At 41.7% G+C, this 26,865-nt stretch overlaps 1 protein-coding gene across 4 annotated transcripts in view; it reads right to left on the reverse strand.

Moving 5' to 3' along the window:
* Positions 1-813: 813 nt before the first annotated feature.
* Positions 814-26,865, reverse strand: part of ZNF143 (zinc finger protein 143) — a 79,036-nt gene continuing 52,984 nt past the window's right edge. For all 4 annotated transcript variants that reach the window (XM_033928029.1, XM_033928028.1, XM_033928027.1 and 1 more), the window contains 8 exons: positions 25,640-25,715; positions 16,756-16,881; positions 14,730-14,909; positions 8,429-8,656; positions 6,847-6,983; positions 6,391-6,552; positions 4,909-5,052; positions 814-1,497 (listed from right to left, as the gene is read on the reverse strand). In XM_033928029.1, coding sequence (XP_033783920.1) covers positions 1,414-1,497; positions 4,909-5,052; positions 6,391-6,552; positions 6,847-6,983; positions 8,429-8,656; positions 14,730-14,909; positions 16,756-16,881; positions 25,640-25,715 — 1,137 coding nt within the window. In that variant the 3' untranslated portion in view covers positions 814-1,413. The remainder of the gene's footprint in view (positions 1,498-4,908; positions 5,053-6,390; positions 6,553-6,846; positions 6,984-8,428; positions 8,657-14,729; positions 14,910-16,755; positions 16,882-25,639; positions 25,716-26,865) is intronic.

The following is a 26,865-nucleotide window of genomic DNA, read 5'->3' on the forward strand; positions in this document are numbered from 1 at the left end:
AAAAATCCAACGTAGTCTACAATGAACCAAACAGCAAGAATAAACCAAGAAAAAGCTGCAGGTTATGTACAAGATGCAAGCAATGTTTATTGTACCAAAACAGGATGCAGTAATATACAACCTTATTACCAACCAAGGGACCCGACACGGTCCGTGTTTCGGACAGCACACCTTCCTCAGGGGTCCATGGTCAATAAGGTGTAAAATTAACCACAAAGTAAATAAGAGTTACAAACAAATTACATTACATTAGTGATTTCTATTCCGCCAATACCTTGCAGTTCAAGGTGGACTACAAAAGAAGTTATCTGGCCATTTCCAGAGGAATTGAATAGTAGAGTGATTTGCTACAGAGAGTTGGGATGAGTCTTGCGGTGATAGTTTGTCTTCAAGGATGTCTTGAATAGGATGGATTTTATTTCTTTTCTAAACGATTTGTAGTTTGTAGTCATTATCAGTAAATTATATTTTTGGTTTGAAAATATTACGCATATATACAATGCACCCTAAGCCTGTAAAAAACAAAAAGTGAGATAACCACCGTGTGTCACAGCGTCTCGTGTATATTACTGCATCCTATTTTGGTACAATAAACATTGCCTGCATCTTGTACATAACCTGCAGTTTTTTTCTTGGTTTATTCTTAAAGAATGGTAATAAGTCAGGAAGTAACTATGTCCCTTATTGCAGTAACTCCTTATCGCATCGACAGTAAGGTTGTACAACGCAGCCCTGTAATACAGTATTTTGATTACAGCATGATTTGAAAAGGCCAATTCAGTGATACACTTAGTAAGAAAAAAAAAATCCCCAGTAGATTTAATTCCTTTAATAGTAAACTGAAGCTTCTGATTATTTTACATAATCCAATGTAAAGTTAAAATATAATTAGCACTTCAGCATCAACAGTCTGTATTTACACTGAGCAAAAGAGGGGAGAGAAAACAGGATATTACTGCAGCAAACGCAAATCCAAGAATAAATTTGGAAAGGCTGAGAATTAGTTGTTCTGTACTAGGAAGCTGCAAAAAGGCTCTGCAACACCTTTAGGGCCTCCAAGGGAAATGATGATTGCAGGAATTTCACTTCCAGAATGCCAAGAGTCTTCATTATTTCACACACTAATAGCAAAACTTCATTCCACTTCTTTTGGAAGGTCATAATGTGCTGCCCAGAGGTTCCAGCCAGCCCTAGGAGATAAGGTGTGTGATACACGATCTTGATTGAAAATCCTGGGAAATACACTGGATCACTTCAGGTATGGATTTTGAGAGTAAAATGTGCACAAAAGCAAAATGCTTGCACCCCGCGTCATTCAAAGGAACTCTGAAGTGTTTCTCTAGTTAACAGGGGCGTTCTCCGACAGTAGATAAGACACCAGTGCATTGCATTGTTTCATGGAACTGCTATCAGTTAATCATCAATTCCCGGAGTTTCACCTTGCTGTATCCTGGAGGCTATCCTGATGGCTTCTTCCAAGGACTGCTGCTCCCCAAGCTGCAAATATTTTCAAACAGTTTAGAAAGTCATCACAAAACTGCATTACTAGATTCTTTTTCAGCCTATAATAAATGCAAGATTACTATACCATATCTGATTATAAAACCTAACCTCGTCAAGAAACATTAAAGGATTGAAGGGGAGAATTTTTCTGGGTGAATTAGCCCTTTCTCTTTGGAAAGATAGCATGCTTATGCTTACTGCTGTTTCACTACGTTAACGTTATTTTTCAGAGTACACATGCACTGCTAACTGCCGTTTTTCCACATCCTTTTAATATTATGTATGGGAGATGCAAAGAACCCATAGATAGCAAATTGCCAGTCTGCACTCTTCTGTATAGCCCAGGGATCTCAAAGTCCCTCCTCGAGGGTCGCAATCCAGTCGGGTTTTCTGGATTTCCCCAATGAACATGCATTGAAAGCAGTGCATGCACATAGATCCCATGCACATTCATTGGGGAAATCCTGAAAACCCGACTGGATTGCGGCCCTCGAGGAGGGACTTTGAGACCCCTGGTATAGCAGGAACTTCAGTTTAAACTGCAGAACACTGCCTGGGAAAGAACCATGGCAATCTCACATTCTGCACCGTGAAACTCTTATTAGACTTACTAAAACAGCTGACCTATATATTCAAATGTTTAAATGTTCATGAATATGCTTTTTAAACAAAGCTTATTTTCAAACCTTTGTTTTCCTCTTACCCACTTCCCTTCAGGCATTTAAGCTTACAAACATTCTCAGTATAGTTCTTTCACACAAGATCAGCAATTTAGTGTAGATTAAAGAAACATTGACCTTGTAGTCTGGTCTAATCATGACCACATTAACAAGATGCACTAACAAATGAAACGGTGCCCTGGTGCTTTAATTACTCAAGGTAATAAATTCTACTGTGACAGTAGCTACTTGGAGAACATTAACACCACCCCCCCTGATCCTAAAATGGTGCCCAGATTTGGGCGCGATCCCAAGAAGCAGGCACAACTAGGCTAACGGTTAGGATTTGTGCATACATCCGACTGCCTATCACGCAAATCTCATCACGCACAACTCAGAAGAGGGCATGACCATGAGAGGGGTGTTGGCAAGTTAGGAGTATTCCAAAACATTGCATGTGTTACACAATACTGGGTCTCTACCCCCAACCTGGGCATCAGCATTTACACCAGGTTTTAGCAGGTGTAAGTCTAGCATGCGAGGACCTTTTCAGTGTTCGTTTTTGAACACTGTTTATGGAATTTGGTCCCATGTTCCCGGTGAAATAAAAATATGTTCACCAGCTTGTGAAATTGTTTCTTATTCATTTCCAACCTCAGAATGGCAGTGGAACAGGTAGAATCACTGGAATAACCTCACCTCCCCACTCCGAACCTCAAGCTCCCTCCAACTCTTCCGCAAACACCTAAAAACCTGGCTATTCTCAAAACTGTAACACTTCCCCCCTCTTAGGCCTCTCACCTTCCCCCTTTACACCTAACTCTTTAATCTCTCCACTGTAGTTCCTCTCTCATCCTTCTTCCTGTAAATCGTGCCGAGCTCCGCATTTGTGGAGATGGTGCGGTATATAAACCCAAGGTTTAGTTTAGTTTAGTTTGTTTACTCTTTCCAAAAATTCTAGAACTAGGGGCCATGTGATGAAACTACTAAGTAGCAAATTTAAAACAAACCATAGAAAAGAATTAAAAAAAAAAAAAAAAAAGAAAGAAAGAAAATATTTCTTCACTCAACTTGGAATTAAACTCTTGAATTTGTTGCAGTTAGCTTAGCAGGGTTTAAAAAAACATTTGGATAAATTTTCTAAAAGAAAAGTCCATAAGCCATTGTTAAGATGGACTTGGGAAAATCCACTGCTTATTTCTGGGATAAGCAGCATAAAGTCTGTTTTGCTCTTTTGGGATCTTGCTGGGTACTTCTCATGGACTTTCAGTCTGCTTAATGGACTTTCAGTCTGCCCCAATATGGAAACTCTTATGTTCTTCTGTTTAAATAAAAGTATTCCATGAGAAGAGTCTTACCACTGACATTAGCTGACACCATCTGATCATCCTATATATATCATATAAAATTAGGGCAATTTCCCAAAGCCACAATATATTCTGCTCTTTGCCATTCCAGCAGAGGCTTCCACCTTAGGCACCAGCTTAATCTGCCTAATAGTTAAGCTAGTCCTGTCTGCTAGTATATTGACACTGTGACTTAAAGGTATAGACAATAATATTTCAGAGTGTGCTGACCTCAAAACAGTAGATCCAGACTGAGAAATGTCTTCCTTTATCTAGAAGGCATTTCACTTTCCCACCAAAGCCTGGCATCAGGAAGTATAAATCTTCAGTAACAGAAATAAAGCACATAAAATATGTGTCTGCCACACAGAGTCACGAGAATAACATTGAGATTTTTCTAATATATAATTAAAGGAAGCCTGTAGGAAGTAGGATATGTGCTAAGTTTTGTGTTGGGGGGGTGGGGGGTAGATGCTGGAAGCAATCTCAGAAATTTTTCCCTTACTTAAATATTTAAAACTTGGCAGTCTTCTGCCATCTTTGCCCACAGCAAAGCTGGTTTAAGGAAATTTGAAGCTGAAAGATAAACATTGTGGTGCTGAACTCCCATCTTATGCATATTATTGCATTTCATCTATCTTTGGTGACATATTTGTGCTTTTGTATGAGAACATTTTATATTAATATGTGCAGAACCTGGCAGATAGTTGCTTATAAACTTCTTTACAAAACAACTAATTTTATGTATCCTTTTTTCAGACATCTGCTCATATTTAAACATTTTCTCACAGAAGGCAATTTTCAAATTTGCAAAGCTTGGGTACTTTTATTCCTGTAGACTTGCACCAGTCCTGTAAGGGAATGTCCAAGCATACATTTTTGATAACTGCCTAGAGAAAAAGTAGTTACAAAGATTTGCACCTGCTTTTCTGTTTAGCTTTTTTCCTTCAAAATAATATGCAGATTTTTGAATATACAAACTGTACACATTACCTTCCCCAAACTGAATTTCTGTACTTGTTCTATGGATAAAAGTAATATACATTGTTGATTCATGGCCATACTTTTATCTACAGACAGAGAGAAAGAGGACAATTTTCAGATAGCCAATGGCTTTTGAAAATTGCCCTCCCCATGTTTCATCTATAACAGTATGGCTGCTTTTAGTTGATTAAATTCTCATTAATTAATTAATCAATATAATGGAAGTGACAGGTATGCAAATCTCTCTCATGCATATTCATTAGTGATATCTTGAAAATCTAACTGGCTGGGGGGTCCCCCAGGACAGGTTTGGGAACCATTGCATTAAACTGATCTGTATAATACATAGTAAAACAAAAGACCACTGGTCTATGCCTTCCAGCTGCTGCCATTACTAGTGAAGGTACCAAACTTACTTGCACTGCAATCTGAGTTCCATTTGACGTGGCTAGTAGTGTCACAGGTCTAGATTCTCTGGTGGCTAAGTGATGCCCGTGTTGCTGATGAAGTTCTGAAGAAGTTGTGTGGAAGGCTGCTATGTCTTGTGCCACAATGGCAACCTTCAAGCAAAAATGGATCAATTAATAATCTAAAAATACAAGAAATCCATGCCCATAGAGCCTTCTATAGGGACCCAAAAAAAGATAGGCAGGGACTTCTGCACATGTGGGCTCTTTCTACAGATTTTATTAATTGTTGAGTAGCTAAGAATCTGATTTGTCAAGGGATGTTTTTTCTGCAAACATAGAAAGAGAAAAACCCTTAGTGAGCCAGTTTTCTCGTCTAAAAGCATTTCAAAAAAGTAGCTAGATTTTTTTTTTGGTTTGCCAGTGCTCAGTACTCTAATGATTCTAATCAGAAGAGAAGTATAAGTGGGAGACTGAACCTTACTCACTTCAAAGTATTATTTTCAGTCTTTTAAAAATTGTGATTTATGTAGCATTTTATAAAGAACACGCAAAATCCATTCTTGGGTACAATGCAAGCCATAAACATATAGAAAATGTTTATGTTCTTTAAGGTACTTATATACCGTCCTTTGCAATACCATCAAGGCAATTTTTACATTCAGGTACTCACAATCTACTTAAGGTACCTGGGGCAATGGAGGATTAAGTGGTTTGTCCAAGGTCACAGGGAGCGACACAGGGATGAAACCCACAACCTTAGGGTGCTGAGGCAGCAGTTTTAACCATTCCTCCCCTATATATAAGTTCAGCAATTCTGCTGCCTCTCAGTAATAAACTATAGATGGCAGACTATATAGTAAAGTTAGTTCATCCATAAATAGGAAAGGAAAGCAAATTAATTCAACCTGTTTGTCATTGGTTTTTAAAGGCATGAGAGCAGCCTGAACAAGATCATTAGAGTGGAAGGCATTTTTGGCTGCAAACATTTGAATGCAGTTAAAATTAACCCCCCCCCCCCTTTTATGAAGCCACATTAGACTTTTTTTTTTTTTAAATCATCGGCCACGGTGGTGTTAGCTCCGATGCTCATAGAATTCCTATGAGTGTCGGCGCTAATACCACCACAGCTGGCAATTAAAAAGCCTAATGTGGCTTCAAAAAAGGGGGAGGGGAAGTAAAATAAAATTATGGTAGGGATGACTAAGACTTTAAATAAACAGTTTATTATAAAGACTCAGGAAATCATCCATTACCAGAATGCATTACATCCATCCCTGCTACCTCCCTCTGTAAAAAGGGAAATGGGATTTGCATTCATTATTTGCAGGTACCTAAAGCTTCCATTTGACATGTTTAACTGATCTTCTCTGGGGTTTTTAAAGGAAAGATGATGGCCCAAAATGGATGAATCATACCTCGCCCAAACCAAAAGCTGCAATTATGTTATTTGAAAAGAAATATTTACGTATCAAACAGGATCGAGTTTACCTGCTGCCCTTCAGTGTCTTCTGTGGCAACCATTGCTACAGAATGTGTTCCTGCTGAAGAAATGACAGCATCGTGGGCAGGGACTGTGATTGTGGTGCCATCCTGTGTTACCATGGTGATGGTATTGCCAATAGCATGAATATCAGCTTCAGATATGTTAACCTGAAAGGCAACATACAGTTGGCCAACGTGAAATGATCTGGTTCTACTAACACTTGGCACTTTATATTACTATTACTTATCATTTCAAATCAGAATACTGAATTAGTAGGACTATTATTAGTAAATAGTAAATATTTTCAAGTTATAGCTAACATGGTGCAAGGTCAGAGAACGGTTTCTACTGAAGTCTTTTGGAGGAACCCCCAAAGATTGGGGGGAGGGGGACCTAGAGTGGAATCCAAGAAAATTGGGGGAAATTGGAGCTGCAGAGAGAGTAAAATGGAAAATGCTTACATGCTGGGTCCCATCCTGGGATATCAGCGCTACCTGTTGGCTCAGTGCTGTGGAAACCTGAGAAGAAATTCCATCGTCTCCATCATCACCAGTCACATAAGTTATATGTGGCACTTTAAGTATATCTTCGTCTGACCCTAAATAACAATACAAAACCAGAAAATGTTGTGCACGTTGCCAACGCTAATGCAAAGAACACCGATAATTTATTTTTAAAATTTGCCTTATGAAAACAGTTTTGGAGTTTTTGATTATCTATAAATGTTCTTGCAAAAGAAAGACTTGAAAAGAGAAAAGAATGCAACAGCTTCAAAAATATTTCTTCCTTTAAGTAATAAAAAGTAAAATGTCAACAAAGTATTGTGTAATTGTGTTAACTTTTAACCTAGTGTCTGCGATCTTTGCCAATGAAAATGTCTGTTACTACAGTTTATTTAGACAGAATTACCATCATTAAAGTGACTGAGGGCTGAACAAAAGCTTGATCTGTCGCCTTGAGCTTGGATAGGTTTGTGCGACTCACAAAGGAAGATTAGATTAGATAACACTGTAAATAATTAATCTCAATAAGTTGGTAACTTGAGTAGCCAGAAGCTGGCAAATACAATGAATAATGTTATAGTCAGCTCTCTAACTACCAACTCTTAGGGTTCCTTTTACGAAGCCGTGTTAGCGGCTTTATCGCACATGACTTTTTTTTATCACGCGCTAACCCCGGCGCTGGCTGAAAAACTACCGCCTGCTCAAGAGGAGGCAGTAGCGGCTAGCGCGGGCTATTATACGCTAACGCGGCATCGTACAAGGAGCCCTTAGGTACAGTGATTTTTTCTACACCTTCTTCTTTCTTGCAGTGGACTATTTTCAAAGGGATTTCTCCAGGTAACTAAAGGATTACCTGGTTAGATTCCCTTGGATGAAAACAGTCCCTCTCTCACAGCAGATAAGTATTCTCAAGACAAAAAGGGATCGTCCTGGGGGAGTTAAGATTGTTGGAGAGAAATAGTGCTGGTGTTATTTGATTTTCAAATCTTTAGGCAGCATTTGTCTCTGTTGTGCTGTTCTCAAATATTGCAAGGGCAAAGTATACAGTTACAGTAGACCAGGGTAGGCCGAGAGCCACATGAATATCAGTACTATCCCTGGTGGGCTGGAACGGAAATGCACAGAGCTCTATAGACCTCCTGTAATAAATAAGTACAATGACGAAAATATACTGCTAGAACGGCTATTCTGAACATATTTGCAAAATATGGTATAAAAAATAAAAATCACAAAAATTTGGATTAATGACGTTTTCTGGGTACACTCCCCAAGGTCTCATGGGCCATATAAAATTCAGTGGTGGGCCATGTTCAGTCTGCAGGTTGGCTATCCCTACTTTAGTATCTGGATGATATAGGGCTGCCTATGACCCCGTTAATATATATTTCAATGGGACATGATGATTATTCCTGCACTATTTAAAAATGATATTCTTCTACAGCGAGACTGAAAGCACACAGAAGAGGTTTGTGAATCTAAAACTTAATGGCAGGTCACCAAGAATCTCTCCAAAGAGAGGGACACAAGAGCAGGCACACACCTGGTTGAGGATCAAAGAAAGCTTCCTGCTCTTCTTCGATAGGCTCGGTGTCGTTGTGTGCTGTCCGCTTGTGCATAGCTAGCGTAGAGATCTGCTTGTATGTTTTTCCACAGTGATTGCAGTTGTAAGGTTTCGAATGAGAATGTACTACATGATGTTTGTATAAACTGGAATATTCTGTAAACCGTTTATCACAGCCAGGGACTGTACATACATACGGCTTCTCACCTAATAAGCAACAAGGAAAGCATATCAGAATAATAGACATTTCAAAGCTGTTGGAGCTTGCTGGAATTATCAGGTAATATGAGCAATTATGACTACAGAGTATAGAATGACACGGGGAAACATTTATCCCCACCCCCGCAAGCTCGGTCCCCGTCTCCGCTCCATCCTCTCGAGCCTGGTCCCCATCTGATCCCATCTGCACAAGCCTCAAATAGTTATGATTTTATATTAAACTTATTTTATTAAAGTATAAAGAGAAACAATATTCTGTACAATTGTCATTTTATAAACACAAATAATAAGAGCAAGGATCAACAAAGCCCCCATCTCCACTGCCCTTTACATGTATCCCCTCCACTATCGAGAAAACTGAATAAGCCAAATTATTACAGAATGCTACACAGAAATATCATGCTAACAGAATACCACAGTCACACACGACAGGAACAGCGTTAGGGGAGTACAACAAAACATATACAATAAATTCAACATACAATACACATCACAATCCAGTACAATATATCACATAAAATAAAGTATAATACAATCTTAATTCAGCTCCATCCCAGCAACTAGAGAATGACACGGTGGCTGTTACCCCGTCTAACTGCCGGCAGCCGCAGGTAACCTGGCAAAACGGTGGGGAAAAAGAATGTGCTCACCGCGGGTATGGGGACAAGGCCATCCACCGCCCCATGGAGCGGTGAATGGCCTTGTCTCCGCAGTTAAGGGTGGGAATGCTCATGGTCACCGTTTGCATGCAGCCCCTTCCCTCCCAATCGCTGCCGCATCTATCTCCCTTCCTCCTTCCTACCTACCAATCGCCGCCACATCTACCTCCCTCCCTTCCCCTTACCTTCATGGTGTTTTTAATTTAATTTGTTCAAGCAGCCCGAGCCTGAAGTCGCGTGCGTCTGCGGAAGCTTCTTCTCTGACACAACTTCCAGGGAAATGGGGAAGAGAGAGAGGGGAGAAGACGCTGGAAGGGAAATGGGGAACAGAAAGTGGGGAGAAGACGCTGGAAGGGAAATGGAGAACAGAGAGTGGGGAGAAGACGTTGGAAGGGAAATGGGGAACAGAGAGTGGGGAGAAGAAAATGAAGGGAAATGGGGAACAGAGAGTGGGGAGACGAAAATGAAGGGAAATGGGGAACAGAGAGTGGGGAGAAGACGCTGAAGTGAAATGGGAAACAGAGTGAGGAGAAGACGCTGGAAGGGAAGAAGACAGAGATGCCAGACTATGGGGGGAGCGCAGGGAAGAAGATGGGTGTCAGACCAATTGAGGGTGGGTGGAGGGAGATATGGAAGGAAGAGGCACAGTAACAGAGCAAATGGAAGAGACAGAGAGAAGGCAGACAGTGGATGGAAGGAATTGAATGAGGAGAAGATGAGGTAAGCAGAAACCAGACAACAAAGGTAGAAAAAAAAAAATTCTATTTATTTTCTTTTTGCTTTAGGATAAAGTAGTTTATTAGTTGTGTTGATAAAAATTTATAAACAAAGCCAAGCCAGCTGAACATCTCTTTCTCTAGTTCAGCGGCCAGAACTTTGATTTATAAAATGACAATTGTACAGAAAATTGTTGCTTTTTATACTTTAAGAAAATAAGTTCAGTATAAAACTATTCAAGGCTTGTGTGGATGGGATCAGATGATTTGCGGGGACGGGGACAGGGACTGAGCTCACGGGGACGAGCTCACGGGGCGGGGTGGAGACGGGGACAAATTTTTTTCCCTGTGCCATTCTCTACCAGCAAAATCAGCACAGAACTTTCACATTTTTCTCCATTTAAGCTATGCTGTTCTTACTCTGAATATCTAATCTGGCAAAACAGCTCTGGGAGGTGGAAGAGTATTGGGTGGTACAAAGTCTTGTCAGGAATATGGGGAAGTAGAGCAATGGGATTTGGCTCTCAGGCTGTGTCTTGTTATAGTTTATTTACTTCTAATCTGCTTTTCCCAAAGTGGAGTACAACAAAACATACACAATAAATTCAACATACAATACACAACATCACAATCTAGTACAATATATCACAGATAAGTGAGAAAGGAAGAATATTTTTTCATATAGCATGGACTCTCCACATCCAAGAAACTATAAAATTAACCCCCGTGTCCACATCCCTAGCTATATATTGGAAACAAGATGTACATCTTAAGTATTTAGGGAACATGGTTTCGATCCTGGTAACAGCTCTGTTGATTATAAGCTGCCGTCATGAGTTGCGTAATAAACACCACTGTGCGTTTTACTGCACTGTTTATTAAAATCAAAAACTCAAACTGGTTGATTCTGCAGCATGAGTCACCCTAAAAGTCTGTTAAACGTTTAATACTTATTCATGCCAAACTGCTATTTACCAAAACATTTCTCTCATTTGGTCTATGGAAAATAAAATCATAGTGAACCAGGCTGCAGGTCTACAACAGGAATGGGCTGAAAAATGTATGATTTACACATGGTAATCCTGTCATTTGCAAACAGATGAAATTTAATAATCCTGTTTACAGAAAATCCCAAGAAATCTGAGAATAAATTAAGGATCCCATATACAGTATAATCTGATAAATATGATTAGGTGGCTGTGAGCAGAATACAAGTAACTTAACCCCAGATATTCAATGCTAGGGCAGGTGCAGCTCCCAGCACTGAATATCCGGGTATGACCACTGACCCAGAAGTGAACCGGGCACTGGTCAATTTTCAGACTGGTGTCCAGTTAATTTGCCACAAAGTCAGAACAACCTCTCCTAACTTTATATGGTTACTTAACCGGTTAGCAGACGGAAAAAATCACTGCTGACTAAGGGCTTCTTTTACTAAGGTGCGCTAGCGGTTTTAGCGTGCGCTACAATGCCACACGCTAGACGCTAACGCCTCCATAGAGCTTGCGTTAGTATTTTTCGTTTAGCACGGGATTTGCGCGCGCTAAAAACGCTAGCGCACTTTAGTAAAAGGAGCCCTAAGTTTCTGTTCTGCCTTAACCCTGCCCCTGGGATTTTAGAGGAGATAGTCAGTGGCACTATCTGGTTACGGGCCATCAAATACCCTTGGGTAGCCCTGCACAGGCCATTTAAATGGCTAGGACCTTCTGCTGGTCATTTTAAATCACTTTGAATATAAACCCCTGGAAAACAATAACTTTGTTATGTTTAATATTAAAGGAAACTCTAGGCACCCAAATCACCACTTTTTGAAAGAAGAGTATTCCCATATAACATGCCCATAAACAGTAAGAAGTAATCCTACTGCGTATCTTAGGGCCCGGTATGCACAACGGGATTTACTCCTTATGGAAAGCCCTAGAGTACAGGAGGAAGGGCGGTTAGTATGTGTCCTCCCTTTTTCAAAAGCATCTCCCACATAAAACAGCATTGGCATATACTGAATCTCCACCAGTGCTTTACTGACCTTCCCCTATTTGCTTATCGTAGGGGTAAAACCATTGGTCAGACCCTTAATAAACGGGTTAACCAGTATGACAGCAGTACTGGGGTGGGTCATACCAAATGTCACCATTGCCAATGGTGTGAATCTACGTTAGAAGGGCTTCAATGGACCGACCCTCAAAGAGGTTACCTGGTGAGACCGAGGGCTGATACAACTTGTAAAACCAAGAGGGTTGTATACATAATTGTATGCCCCTGTAATCTGGTGTACGTGGGGCGCACCAAAAGAGCCATTAATGTGCGCCTCAACGAACACAAATCCCGCATTAACACTAGGGCGGTACAAGCCCCCATTGTCCAACACTGGCTGGATAAGGGTCATGGGATTGAACACATCAAATGGAGGGTTATAGATCAGATACTTGAGAAAGAAGTTGAGGGGGATTGGGAGAGCCGTCTTAACTACATTGAACAGCGCTGGATCTATCGCCTGAACACGGTGGCCCCTTATGGACTAAATAACGAACTAGAGTGGGCTTCCCTAATATGAGGTTAGATCCTGGGGTTTCTGTATATTATATCATCTTAAGATAAATAACGTAAATGAAATAGAGGTTGAAATGGATAGCGTAAGTTTTGACGTCAGACTCTGACGTCCCTGAACTCCTGGGACGTTGACGTCTGGGTCACGTATAAATTAGCTGTGAATGAACCCGACCGCCATTTCGTATATGGCGTGATGGCGGGAGTAAACTGACTATAAACGGTAAGAGTCTGAATTTAATATTAGCTTATTTTATGCTTTATGGTTTTTAGTCATACTTAAGTATGTTTTCTATTTCTGAATAGGGAGAGGGAGCCTTGATAAAGCCCTAGAGTCATACGGGCGAAACATGTTGGTGGCTGATGTTTCTGAACCCTCCCGACTAACGTCAAAACCATAAGCTAAGTAATTTTAGCACTAATAATAATAAATAACTTTTTCAACATAATTTATAAGCATAGTTAAGGGTCCAGTGACGAATGGGAGCGTAAAGCCCCACACTATGAAATAATTTGAGTGTGTGGTGGCCCGCTGAGGACCTTAAATATAATAGTGAAGTTATTCTGAAAGAAGTGCTGTACAGCAGTAGGATTACTTCTTACTGTTTATGGGCATAATATTAAAGGAAAAGCAGCATATAGTCTAATGGTTAGTTCAGTGGTCTAAGAACCAGGGGAAACGGGTTCAAATCCCACTACAGCTCCTTGTGACTTTGGGCAAGTCACCTAATCCTCTATTGCTCCAGGTACTGTTCAATATTTTCTTGAGTCCGCTAGCTTTGAGGATTCAGGAATGTCAAATTAAAAGCTATTTTTATGCAGATGATATTCTACTGGTTTTTCCTCAAACTCTTGATAAACCAAATTTGGGCCTTAATATGATTGATGAGGGGATTACTGAAAATAAACTAATTCTGAACCCACAAAAAACAGTTGGAACATGGGTTAATGGTTCTTCTAATTCAGAGTTTCTCAACTCGGTCCTGGAGTACCCCTTTGCCAGTCAGGATTTCTGGATATCCACAATGAATATGCATGAAAGAAATTTGCATATCATGGAGGCAGTGTATGCAAATTAAGTTTATGCATATTCATTGTGGATATCCTGAAAACCTGACTGGCAAGGGAATACTTCGAACTTCACGGTATAGCGGTATATAAGAAATAAATTATTATTATTATTATTCCAGAACCGAATTGAGAAACACTGTTCTAATTCACCGTCAATATCACCTCTTTTAAGATCTCAACCTATTCAACTTTCAAATACTAGGAAATATTTTTTAGATGTGCATTTGGACTCTGCACTTGCATCTCATTTACAAATTTCTTTGGTTGTGAAATCTTGCTTTTTCTCTTCGCGTAGGATCCGTTCTATACGCTCTTATATTGATACACCTTGTTGTGAATCTCTTATTTATGCCTTAGTTACTTCAAAGATCGACTATTGTAATATCATTTACACTGGATTGCCGTCAGTATCTATTAAGAAGTTACAAACTATACAGAATACTGCTACCAGAGTTCTTGTTAATGCTCGAAAGTACAATCATATTTCTTCATTTTTTTTAAAAGTATCATTGGCTTCCTGTGAAATATCGTCTTATGCATAAGGCTTTAACGCTTGCCTTTAAAGTGTTACAATCAACCTGATTACTTGGGGAAATTATTAGTTCCATATAGGCCAACTCGTAACTTGCATTCTGTATCTGCTCACCAATTAACTTTACCTTCAGTTCATTTAGTTCGATTGGCTTCAACTCGGAATTCTGCATTTTTTTGCATCTATTCCTAATCTATGGAATTCTCTTTCGACCAAGATTCGCTCTGAACTTTTCTAACCAAAATTTAGGTCACTTGTGAAGACACATCTTTTCGGTTTAGCTTTCCCTTGAAATTATTGAGAGTAGAGTCCTATCTTGGGCAACTATTAAACTTTAATTTTATTTAATTCTCTTTTGCTTTTCTTTGTTTTTAATGGTGTTCTTTTCCTTTTAATGTTTGTAAACTGTGCTGATGCTAAAAAGAAGTATGGTCAAAAATTGTAATAAATATAAAAATAATTCTAGTATGTAAATCACTTTGATTGTAACCCAGCAATCCCATCCCCTTTCCCCTTGTGAAATGATGGTAAGGTACCTGTGTGTATTCGCACATGGTTCTTATAATTTGTTGCACTAGCAAATGCTCTTCCACATCCGGGCTCTGTACAGTAGTATGGTCTCTCCCCAGTGTGTGTTCTGATGTGAACTTTTCGAATGTTAGATGTTGTGAATGACCTGCCACAGCCCTCAACAGGGCACTTAAAGGGTCTCTCACCTGAGGAAAAAAAAAAAAAAAAAATTAGATGAGCACCTTGTATTTCCGATCATATAATCACCTGGTAATATGCATAACTTTTATGGCATATAAAAGGTGTTTGAAGAAAAACCCTGTGGATGATCTTTACTTTTTGGTCTGCTAAGATCATTTACTTATATTTAAACATAAAACATGAGAAATTTAATATGGTCATTGGGACCTTTTTCTGACAAAATCTCCTCACAACAGCTGGTTAAAGAACACTAAAGAGAGCAATTATGTATCTGGCACAGAACGTCTAAGGATCAGATACAGAGAAGCTGATTATTCATGTCTGTCTTTAGTCCGAGACTGACTATCCCCCCCAGAAAAACAATCTGGGTCAAAAATCTAGTTTTATTAAAAATATGGGCTCCCTTTTGAAAAGCAGTCCCTGTGTCTTTGATAGAAAAATCAATGCAAGAACAAATTCCTGGGCAGTAGAAATGGATGACTGGCTGTAAAGAAGTTTAGACTGGATGAGAAACACTCAGCTCATAGAAAGCCAGAACCATGCAATTTATTTTCCACATCTGCTGCTCACACACTCAAACACACACCCCTCTTTGTGAATAGAAATGACAGAAAACGAACTCAATTCCAGCAGCCTGCTCTGGTGGTAAGGAAGAAGAAAAATTACAAGGACCACAGAGAGGTCAGGTAACTTGCTCCTGGGAAGTTTCTGTGCTCAGGTTTAGCAGTTCTATTGGTCCTACCCTGAGAAAGTAAACGTTTCCGTCCCTTGATGTTTATTCTACAAAATGTTACCATTTCTTGAAATAAAATACAATCGAATGCACAAGTCTGTCTTCTGCAATTCCATTTGAACAAGACAGCTTTGCTAACTGAGAGTGGAAATACTGTCTTGGTTCTTACATAATCAATGTTTCCTTGTTATTGTTCAAGTCCTGCCAATGCCCTTGGTCTATTTTGTTCGTCTGTGTCTGACACAGATCCAAAAAGAGATGCGAGTAAGAAATATGAGAAGGCAGCCCTGAGGCTTAAACATCATGTTCTGGGATATTCCTAGTCCATGCTGACTTTCAATGTTACTCCCAAAAATCAGCGCCTGCTCCGCTTCCTGCCGAGGCCCCGAGTTCGTTAAGTTACATAATGCAATGCTGCCATGGTTACTACAGGACTTGTTTAGCAAGCAGAGAAACCCACACATGCCAGACCTGCCCTTAAACAACTTTTAAACTCAAGTACATATTGGTTTTAAAAATCAGCATTTCTCCTACACAACTGCTGTGCTATCTACTATGTCATCTCTGCTTCTATTTAAATTGTCTTGCAGGCTTGGGTTGTTTTTTTTGTTTGTTTTTTTTAATGGCTTGAGCGGTTCATAGACAACGGCGCGAAAGACAAAGGCATGCCCAGACAATTGAGCGCAGCGCGGAGGCGCGCGCCGCTCAAACTTACTCTTTTTAGGGGCTCCGACGGGGATTTTGTTGGGGAACCCCCCCCCCACTTTACTTAATAGACATCGCGCCGGCGTTATGGGGGGTTTGGGGGGTTGTAACCCTCCACATTTTACTGTAAACTTAACTTTTTCCCTAAAAACAGGGAAAAAGTGAAGTTTTCAGTAAAATGTGGGGGGTTACAACCCCCCAAACCCCCACAACGCCCCCACAACGCGGCGCGATGTCTATTAAGTAAAGTGGGGGGTTCCCCCCCCACGCCCCCCCCGGCGGAGCCCTAAAAACAGTAAGTTTGAGCGGCGCGCACCTCCGCGCTGCGCTCAATTGTCTGGGCGTGCCTTTGTCCTGGCGCGCTTTTGACCTGACACCGGCTTGAGCAATAGAAGCCATGCTGCCGGCTGTACCTGTGTGAGTTCTGATGTGCTTCTGCAGGTCTCCTGAAGTTTTAAACGACTTGGTACAATTCTCCTCTGAGCAGCGGTATGGCTTTTCTCCGGTATGGGTTCTGACATGGCTTTTTAATCCATAGCCTTAGCAAGACACAAAACAAAGACATATTAAAAGCTCAAACTTTTCTGATCTGACAGTAAATGTGATGCAGAATTCGTCCTTCAAGAAGTTCTCACCTATGCATTTGACTTTCACCATAGCTCTGGATAGGTACGTCACATACCTATTTTCTAAACCAGCCAGCTTAAATTTAGACCCGAACACACACTCACAGAGACCGATGTACGAACTTGTGATAAATGCCCCAGGTTAGCAGCCATTTTGCACTAATGTAGTTATGGATACAAATGAACTCCTGGCTCACATGCATCCATAGTTAAATTTTGCACAGCTATGAGAACAAGTAAATTTTCTCAAAACTGCCTACGGTGGTAGTCATAATTTCAAAGGGGTAGAAAGCCCATCAAAATACCCATCTCTAGGATCAGTAGGCTTTCCATGAAAGTCTTCCAAATCAACTACCTTGGGAACAAGCCTTGCCCCTTTTAAACCCCACATTAAAAAAAAATAGAAAAGGCAATCAAAGTCTCATCATGGCTCTTCCATCTCCCAGCACAAAATGGTCCCTGTAGGAGGTAATAGCAATTTCTAGCTCCATCTGCTCCAGTGTCACCATACTGAAAAATGGTACTGGCTGACCCATTTTCCAAGCTAGTGCTAATCAATCCTACCCCTTACAGCAATGCTTCTCAACCCAATTCTTGAGGCACACCCAGCCAGTCAGGTTTTCAGTTAGTTAGGCGCCATCAACTTGTGCTCAAGTCCTAGCGACTTGATTAATTACTGATCTAAAAAGAGATCCGTTTTGTGGTAGTCCACTATGGTCCTCCCATGTCATTCCCTTGGCTGTTTTCAAGACGTCAAGCCATCTGATTGCAGGTCGCTCTCTTTGCCTGGCTCCTTTGATCTTCCCAAACATGATGTCCTTCTCCAATGATCTTTCTCATTTGGGCTTCTAGTGACATGGCTGGTTTGATCTCTTCCAGAATTGATTAGTTAGTTCTTCTGGCGGTCCACAGCACACATAAAATCCTTCTCCAGCACCAAAGTTCAAATGGGTCAGATATTCAATATATCCATAATTAATAGGAATTAAGTATGCAATTCTGTCTCCTTCATAGGCAAATCCCTTTTGGATATCCTGAGAATGTGACTGGCTGGGTGTGCCCTGAAGACAGGGTTGAGAACTACTGCTCTATAAGGATTGTTTTGCATTGGGATAAACCTCTGGGGTAGGTTGGTGGTGGTGGGGGTCCCACAATGGGCTTAGGGAAGGAATTGTCCTGGGGGCAGCTGGTTTGATAGTTTTATGGTCATCACAGGACGGGAAATGGAAAAAAAAAACTATTTGCCCACCAGGGAATTGAGGCCCAAGGGGGAGGGGAGAAAAGAAGGCACATCACACCTCCAATAGGGTCTATGCTGCTTCTTTAAAATTACGAGTGCTGTGCATTAAACAAGGTTCAGGAGATTCTATGAAAAAAAGACTACATCTCTTTGAGGCATAATTACCTATTTAGCAAGAACAAATCCACAAAGGTTTTTTCATGCATTGCTTTCCCCAAAATGATACAATAATCAGCTTTATTGATTTTGCAATGCAGCAACTTATTCATAAGTTATCTTTTTTTTTTTTTTTAATTTTATTTATTCATTTTTGAAATCTTACAAGTAAATTAAACATAATATAATCAATTATCATATGACACTTGTAATTACAAACAAATCTTCTTATCATATAAAATAAATCCCCCCCCTTTTATCAAATTCCTATTTCCAAATGATATACAATCCCCATCCCACCCCTATACATCTACTACCAATGTGCTATGAAATCTGATCATTAGAATAATTAGTCAATGGTTCCCAAATTTTTTTGAAATTATGAAGATTCCCTTGTTATAACGCTAACATCTTTTCCATTTTATATATATGACAAACTGAATTCCACCAAAATGTATAATTTAATTTAGTATAATCCTTCCAATTTTGAGTAATTTGTTGCATGGTGACCCCTGTCAATATTAATAATAACTTATTATTATTTGCAGAAATCGGACTCTGAGTTCTCATTGCTGTACCAAATAGCACAGTTACTTACCGTAACAGGTGTTATCCAGGGACAGCAGGCAGATATTCCCACACATGGGTGACGTCACCGACGGAGCCCCGCAGCGGACAGCCTCGAAAGCATCTTGCTTGAAGATCTCGAGCTTTCGATTGCTGCATCGCGCATGCGCGCGTGCCTTCCCGCCCAAACTAGGGGGCGCATCTCCTGAGAGGATCCTCAGTTCAGATACCAAGCTAAGAAGCCAACCAGGGGAGGTGGGAGGGTTGTGGGAATATCTGCCTGCTGTCCCTGGATAACACCTGTTACGGTAAGTAACTGTGCTTTATCCCAGGACAAGCAGGCAGCATATTCCCACACATGGGTGACCTCCAAGCTAAATCAAAAGGGAGGAGGGAAGTTGGCAATTTAAGAAAAAAGATTCTGTAAAACAGATTGGCCAAAATGGCCATCCCTCCTGGATAAAGTATCCAGACAATAATGAGAAGTAAAAGTGTGAACCGAGGACCAAGTGGCAGCTTTACAAATTTCCTCAATAGGAGTTGATCTGAGGAAAGCAACCGAAGCCGCCATAGCCCTGACTTTATGGCCCGTTACTCGACTCTGTAGAGGAAGACCAGCCTGAGCATAACAGAAAGAAATACACGCAGCCAACCAGTTGGAGATAGTACGCTTCGAAACGGGATGACCCAATCTATTTGGATCAAAAGAAATAAAAAGTTGAGGAGAACTTCTGTGAGGTTGAGTACGTTGAAGATAGAAAGCCAACGTACGTTTACAATCCAAAGTATGCAAAGCCGCCTCACCAGGGTGAGAATGTGGCTTAGGAAAAAATACGGGTAGAACAATAGATTGATTGATATGAAAATCAGACACTACCTTAGGTAAGAATTTGGGATGTGTACGGAGTACCACCTTGTCATGGTGAAAAACAGTAAAAGGTGGATCCGAAACCAAAGCTTGTAACTCACTAACTCGACGAGCTGAAGTGAGAGCAATCAAGAAAACAGTTTTCCAAGTAAGATATCGAAAATGAGCCAAGTCAATAGGTTCAAAAGGAGGTTTCATCAGTTGAGCCAAGACCACATTAAGATCCCATACCACAGGGGGAGGTTTGATCGGTGGATGGAGATTAAAAAGACCTTTCATAAAACGAGAAACTAGAGGATGTGCCGAGAGTGATTTCCCCTCTAAAGGCTGATGAAAAGCAGCAATTGCACTAAGATGAACTCTAATAGATGTGGATTGGAGACCCGACTGGGATAGATGAAGTAAATAATCCAAAACAGAAGCCAAAGAAGAAGAAGTTGGCTGAAGATTATGAGTGGAACACCAAGAAGAAAATCTGGTCCACTTTTGACTATAACATTGACGAGTGGACGGTTTTCTGGAAGCCAGAAAAACATCCTGAACAGACTGAGAAAATTCAGCAGAATCCATCAGGTGGAAAGGAACCATGCTGTCAAATGAAGAGACTGCAGGTTTGGATGAAGTAAGGATCCCTGACTCTGAGTGAGCAGAGAAGGAAAAACTGGCAGAAGAAGAGGTTCCTTGATGCTGAGTTGCAGAAGAAGAGAGAACCAATGTTGTCGGGGCCACCGAGGAGCTATGAGAATCATTGTGGCATGATCCGACTTCAACTTGACAAGAGTTTTGAGAATCAGAGGAAAAGGAGGAAAGGCGTAAAGGAACTGATTCCTCCAGTCTAGTAGAAACGCATCCGCCTCGAGACGAAGAGGGGAGAAGATGCGGGAACAAAACAGAGGAAGTTTGAAGTTGTTGGGTGACGCAAAAAGATCCACCCGAGGAGTCCCCCATCGGCTGAATACTTGACGAAGTGTGGGGGAGTTGATCGTCCATTCGTGAGGTTGAAGCAGACGACTCAATTTGTCTGCAAGGCAATTCTGAATACCCTGAATATAAACGGCTCGAAGAAAGATGTTGTGTGAAATCGCCCAATGCCACAACTTCAGAGCTTCCTGACACAGAGGATGGGAACCCGTTCCCCCCTGTTTGTTGACATAATACATTGCTACTTGATTGTCCGTCCGAACAAGGACTACTTGGTCGTGAAGGATGTGAAGAAAAGCTTTGAGAGCCAGAAATATCGCTCTGAGTTCCAACAGATTGATATGACATCGACGATCTGTGGCCGTCCATAATCCTTGCGTACGGAGACCATCTACGTGGGCTCCCCATGCGTACTCGGACGAATCTGTTGTGAGAACTTTCTGATGAGGAAGATGGTGAAATAGCAAACCTCTGGAAAGATTTGAAGAGAGCATCCACCAGCGGAGAGACTTCTTTAAAGAAGGCGTCACCGTTATATGGCGAGAAGGTGGATCTAGAGCTTGCTGCCATTGGGATGCCAGAGTCCACTGAGGAATGCGAAGATGTAGTCTTGCTAAAGGAGTCACATGTACTGTAGATGCCATGTGACCGAGAAGAACCATCATTTGACGCGCTCTGATAGTTGATAGGGAAGTTACATGATGACAAAGGTTTAAGAGAGTATTCTGTCGATTGAGAGGAAGAAAAGCTCTCATACGGATGGAATCCAACACCGCCCCAATAAATTGAATCGATTGAGTTGGAACCAACTGAGATTTTGGGAAGTTGATATGAAACCCCAGACTTTGAAGAAAAGAAATAGTCTGAAGGGTCGCTTGCGTAACCCCTGAACGAGAAGGGGCTTTTATAAGCCAATCGTCGAGGTAAGGAAAAACTTGCAATCCCTGGGCTCGAAGAGCCGCGGCTACCACAACCAGACACTTGGTGAAGACCCGAGGAGAGGTTGCTAGGCCAAATGGAAGAACCTTGTATTGAAGGTGAAGGTTCCCCACCTTGAACCTGAGATATTTGCGAAAATTTGGATGAATAGGAATGTGAGTATAAGCCTCTTTGAGATCCAGTGAGCACATCCAATCCCCTTGATCCATGAGGGAGTACAGGATCGGGAGAGAAAGCATGCAAAATTTTTCTTTGACTAGAAATTTGTTGAGAGCTCGTAGATCCAGAATGGGTCGCAAATCCCCCGTCTTCTTTGGAACCAGGAAATATCTGGAATAAAACCCCTGGTTGCGTTCGGGAGGAGGAATTTCCTCCACTGCTCGAAGGTGAAGAAGGGCTCGAGCCTCCCGAAGAAGAAGAGGGAGTTGCGAGGAACTGGAAAGACACTCTCTTGGAGGGTGATCTGGAGGCACCTGAAGCAGGCGCAGAGAGTATCCCTCTCGGATGATCGTAAGGACCCAAAGGTCCGATGTAATAGTTTCCCAGACAGATGAAAAAAGGGAAAGACGACCTCCGATTGGTAGGGAGGAATTTGGATGCAAAGAGGTTGGAATGCTCATCACTGGACCGTCAAAAAGACGGAGCTGTTTTGGTTGGAGCAGGTGTCTGAGGCTTTTGAGGACGTTGTTGTTGTGGCCGTCTAGGTGGAGGCCTAGAAAAAGCCGGTGTGGACTTCATGGGGTAACGACGAGCTGGAGGTCTGTAAGCTCTAGTCAGAGAAGGTTTTGGTTTCGGACGAATCAGAGAAGCGAAGGAACGCTCATGCTCAGAAAGCCTTTTAGTAGCTGCTTCAATAGAGTCATCAAAGAGCTCAGAACCTTGACACGGCAGGTTTGCTAAACGATCTTGTAAGTTGGGATCCATATCTACAATCCTGAGCCATGCAAGACGTCTCATAGCCACTGCAAATGCCGAGACTCTGGAGGATAGCTCAAAAGCATCATAAGATGCTTGCAACATGAATAGACGTAACTGAGACAGAGATTGAATAATGTTTTTATATTCAGAAAGGCGTTCTTTGGGCCAGTCTGGGCAAAAAGATGACAACTGCTTCAAAAAATGATTAAAATATGAAGTAAAGACATAGTTATAATTCAAAATTCTATTTGTCATCATAGAATTTTGATAAAGTCTGCGCCCAAACTTGTCCATAGTACGCCCTTCGCGTCCTGGTGGAACTGTTGCAGACACCTTAGATGGGTGAGCCTTCTTCAGGGAAGATTCCACCACTAGGGATTGATGAGAAAGTTGGGATTTCTCAAACCCTTTACATGGAACAGTACGATACCTAGACTCCAGCTTCGATGGAATAGCTGTCACAGAATAAGGAGTCTCCATGTTACGTAGAAACGTCTGCTTCAGCACCGGTGTCATGGGTAGACGTAAAGTCTCCTTAGGAGGATGAGAAAGTTCCATATCCGCAAGGTATTCAGGCGTGTATTTTGAATCAGAATGTAAATCAATATTAAGAGCCTGTCCCATGTCGAAGACAAATTTAGCAAAAGAAGCAGACTTCGAGGTCGAGGCTTCCTCAGGAGAAAGAGAACGAGAACGATGTGTCACTGAAAAAGATGGAGAAGCCTCGCGTGAATACTGAGATAGAGGCTCAGATTCAAGATGTAAAGTGATGGAAGATGTTCCACTGCCTGTCAGAGGAGGAGTGGCTGAATGTTTCCGCTTAAGGCTCCGAGTCGGAGAAGTGCGCGGAGTACGAGGTTTAGTAAGAGGAGATTTTTCTCGAGACAAATGCCTCGAAGGTGGTGTCCTCGACCTCGAATGCCTCGACGATATTGAAGAGGCAATGGTAGTATGAGCTTTAGAAGTAATATCAGAATGCTTCGAGCTCTTTGTAGAGGTAAGCTTCGAAGATCGAGACCTGTGCTTTGATCGAGGCAATGCTTGTTTAGCTCCATGTTCAGACGAGGAGTCTGACGAGGAAACCCTGGATCGAGACCTGCGACGAGGAGATCGCCGAGAGGGTGCCGATTTATGCTCAGACTGGTGTTGCGCAGACAGAGTCGAGACCGGTACCAACTGAGCCACTATTGAGGAAATTTGCGTAGTCAGAATTGACTTCAGCATATCCTCAAACATGGGGACGGAGACCAAAGGACTCGGAGTCACAGGAGGTCTCGTGCGTTCCAAGGAGGGCGACCTCGATCGAGAGTATTCCCTGGACTTGGAAGCACGTTTTGAAGGTCTGGAAGACGGAGTCAAACCTGGGGCCCCAGGCTGAATGGAGGTAGACTCTGTCGGCTTCTTAGAGATGGTACCTGAAAAGGAAGCAGGAGACTTACCCCCCAATCCAGGCTTCGAGGACATCGTCGAGGCCTTCGAGGCCGAGGACCCGGAGGTCTTCGAGGCCGAGGCCTGTCGAGGAGGCGAGGTCGAGGTTTTAGTACTCGAGGTTGGACCCGGAGTCGAGGATTTTACAGATGCCTCGACCGAGGCCACAGCTTTTTCAGGCTCCATACGAGGAAAAAGCTCCAAAAATCTGTCGCAGCGGCGTTTAAAAGCACGAGGTTGAAGAGTAAGGCAGCGAATACAATCTTCGGGGCGATGAGTCGACCCAAGACAGATCATACACCGACTATGTGGATCAGTGATGGAAATAGTTCTACCACACTGATAACACCTTTTAAACCCGGTAACAGGCCGGGACATAGATAGGACAAAGTCCGTGTCGAGAACGGAGAAGAGAGGCCTAGGCCTCAATCTTCTAACCCGACGCTAAAGAAAAACAAAAAGATATATCTTTTTTTTTTTTTTTTTTTATATAAATGAAATATAAGAAATAGAATTACGAACACAGCGACCGAAAACAATAAAAAGTACTCAGCCGCGGTGAAGAGAAGGCACAACGCTACGGGAACCAAGTCGACAAGTCTTCTCGGCTCCGCGGAAAACGTTGAACTGAGGATCCTCTCAGGAGATGCGCCCCCTAGTTTGGGCGGGAAGGCACGCGCGCATGCGCGATGCAGCAATCGAAAGCTCGAGATCTTCAAGCAAGATGCTTTCGAGGCTGTCCGCTGCGGGGCTCCGTCGGTGACGTCACCCATGTGTGGGAATATGCTGCCTGCTTGTCCTGGGATAAAATATAGTGTCATATGAGAGTCCTACATGATTTTCTAATAATTTATTAATTTGGGGCCAAATTAATTTCCAAAAAGCATTTACGCAGGGACAAAAAAAAAATTAAATGATCTAACGTCCCAACTTCTATTCTACAATACCAGCATCTATTGGATCTAGTGCTATCTATCTTTTGTAAATGCGTAGGGGTCCATAAAACTCTATGTAACAAAAACATCCACGTTTGACTCATAGATGCTGACCTTGTAGACCTTAATCTCCAGGACCAAAATCGTGGCCATTGAGACGCAGAAATTGTCTGTCCAATCTCAATACTCCAAATATCCCTAAGTCCAGTTTTCTTTTTTTTTTTATTGCAACATAAATTTGGCTTAAATAAAACACAATATTTTAAATGGATGCAATTGAAGCAGGCTATTCAGGCAGGGTTCCCTGAATGGAAAGATCTTAATACTCAATATAGCTTGCAGGTTCTTTGTTTCCAGGCGGATTTTTTGGGACACCAAGCCGCAAAATGGTATAAATTGTTATATGGATTTTTTTTTTTTTTTTTAAATACATAAGTTATCTTTAAAAGCAAAAAGTACAAATGGGATTTTGCACTAATGAGTGATGGAAATGTAATGAAATCAGCTCTTTACATTCCTTGCTCTGTTCTTCCCACACTGGCATTGCTTCCAGGATATATTACATGTTAATGTCGGGAAAAGTATGCATTCTTCCTCAGAAAGCTCTGCAAAATCAGATTTGGTTATAACAGGAAAGAGAAAACCGATAGGAAAAACTGCTTATTCAAAAGCAGTGAATGAGAAATAAAATATTCTCACCTGTGGCAAATGCTTTACCACAACCAGGATGTTCACACTGGTATGGCCTATCTCCTGTGTGTGATCTTTCATGCACCTGTCACAAAAGATGTTAAGCATCAGTTCAAACTCACAAAGCCATCTTCTTCAACAGCAGCAGAAGCAGATCTAGTCTAGGTAACAATTACCAATAAACATAAAAACTGTCACCCTGGGACAGACCGAAAGTCCATCAAGTTCTTCCTGTTTCTAATATTGACCAACCCAGATCCCAAGTACCTAGCAAAATACCAAGTAGTAAAGCAGATTTTATGCTGCTTATCCTAGGAATAAGAAGTGGATTTCCCCAAGTCATGCTCAAGGCCCGGCACAGGAAGCAGATTTTTGGGCACTGGCACCAACGCACAGGACATGCTGGTGCCGGTGCCGATGCGGAGGCTATACTGGAAGTAAGAAGAGGGTTTGGGTGGGTTGGGGGATCTCAGGTTGCGGCTGGGGGGTGCCCAATGGCGGCCGGGGGGGGGGGGGGGTGTGCCGGATCGCGGGGGGGGAAGATGCCGGTTCGCGGGGTGGGGGCGCTCGTACAGCGAGGCAAGCTCGGTTTACAAGGCACCAAGTTTGCATTATGACATCACAATCTGAGCTCTAGAATGTTGCTACTTATGATTTTAAAGAGTTTGAGGCTTGTGCTGATGAGGACGGAGCTTAGGCATTGGTGGAATGAGGCATTATGACATCACAATCCGAGCTCTAGAATGTTGCTACTTATGATTTTAAAGTGTTTGAGGCTTGTGCAGATGAGGACGGAGCTTAGGCATTGGTGGAATGAGGCATTATGACATCACAATCTGAGCTCTAGAATGTTGCTACTTATGATTTTAAAGTGTTTGAGGCTTGTGCAGATGAGGATGGAGCTTAGGCATTGGTGGAATGAGGCATTATGACATCACAATCTGAGCTCTAGAATGCTGCTACTTATGATTTTAAAGGGTTTGAGGCTTGTGCAGATGAGGACAGAGTTTGCAGCAATGGGGCAGTAACAGGAAAAGAACTCACTGGGACAGGACAAGAAAATGAGTTCCCGCTGGGACGGGGAAAAATTTGTCCCTGTGTCATTCTCTAGTCAATACTTAAGCATTATGAAAGAGAAGAGAATGTGGCAAGACATCATGGATTATAGTGTTTGCCAGCATTTGTTATCCACTGTTACAGCCTGAAGAATACCAGGCTTTGTTATGGTCTGCCCT

Source organism: Geotrypetes seraphini, chromosome 19 (genome assembly GCF_902459505.1).
Source record: "Geotrypetes seraphini chromosome 19, aGeoSer1.1, whole genome shotgun sequence".
In the NCBI taxonomy this organism is placed as follows: domain Eukaryota; kingdom Metazoa; phylum Chordata; class Amphibia; order Gymnophiona; family Dermophiidae; genus Geotrypetes; species Geotrypetes seraphini.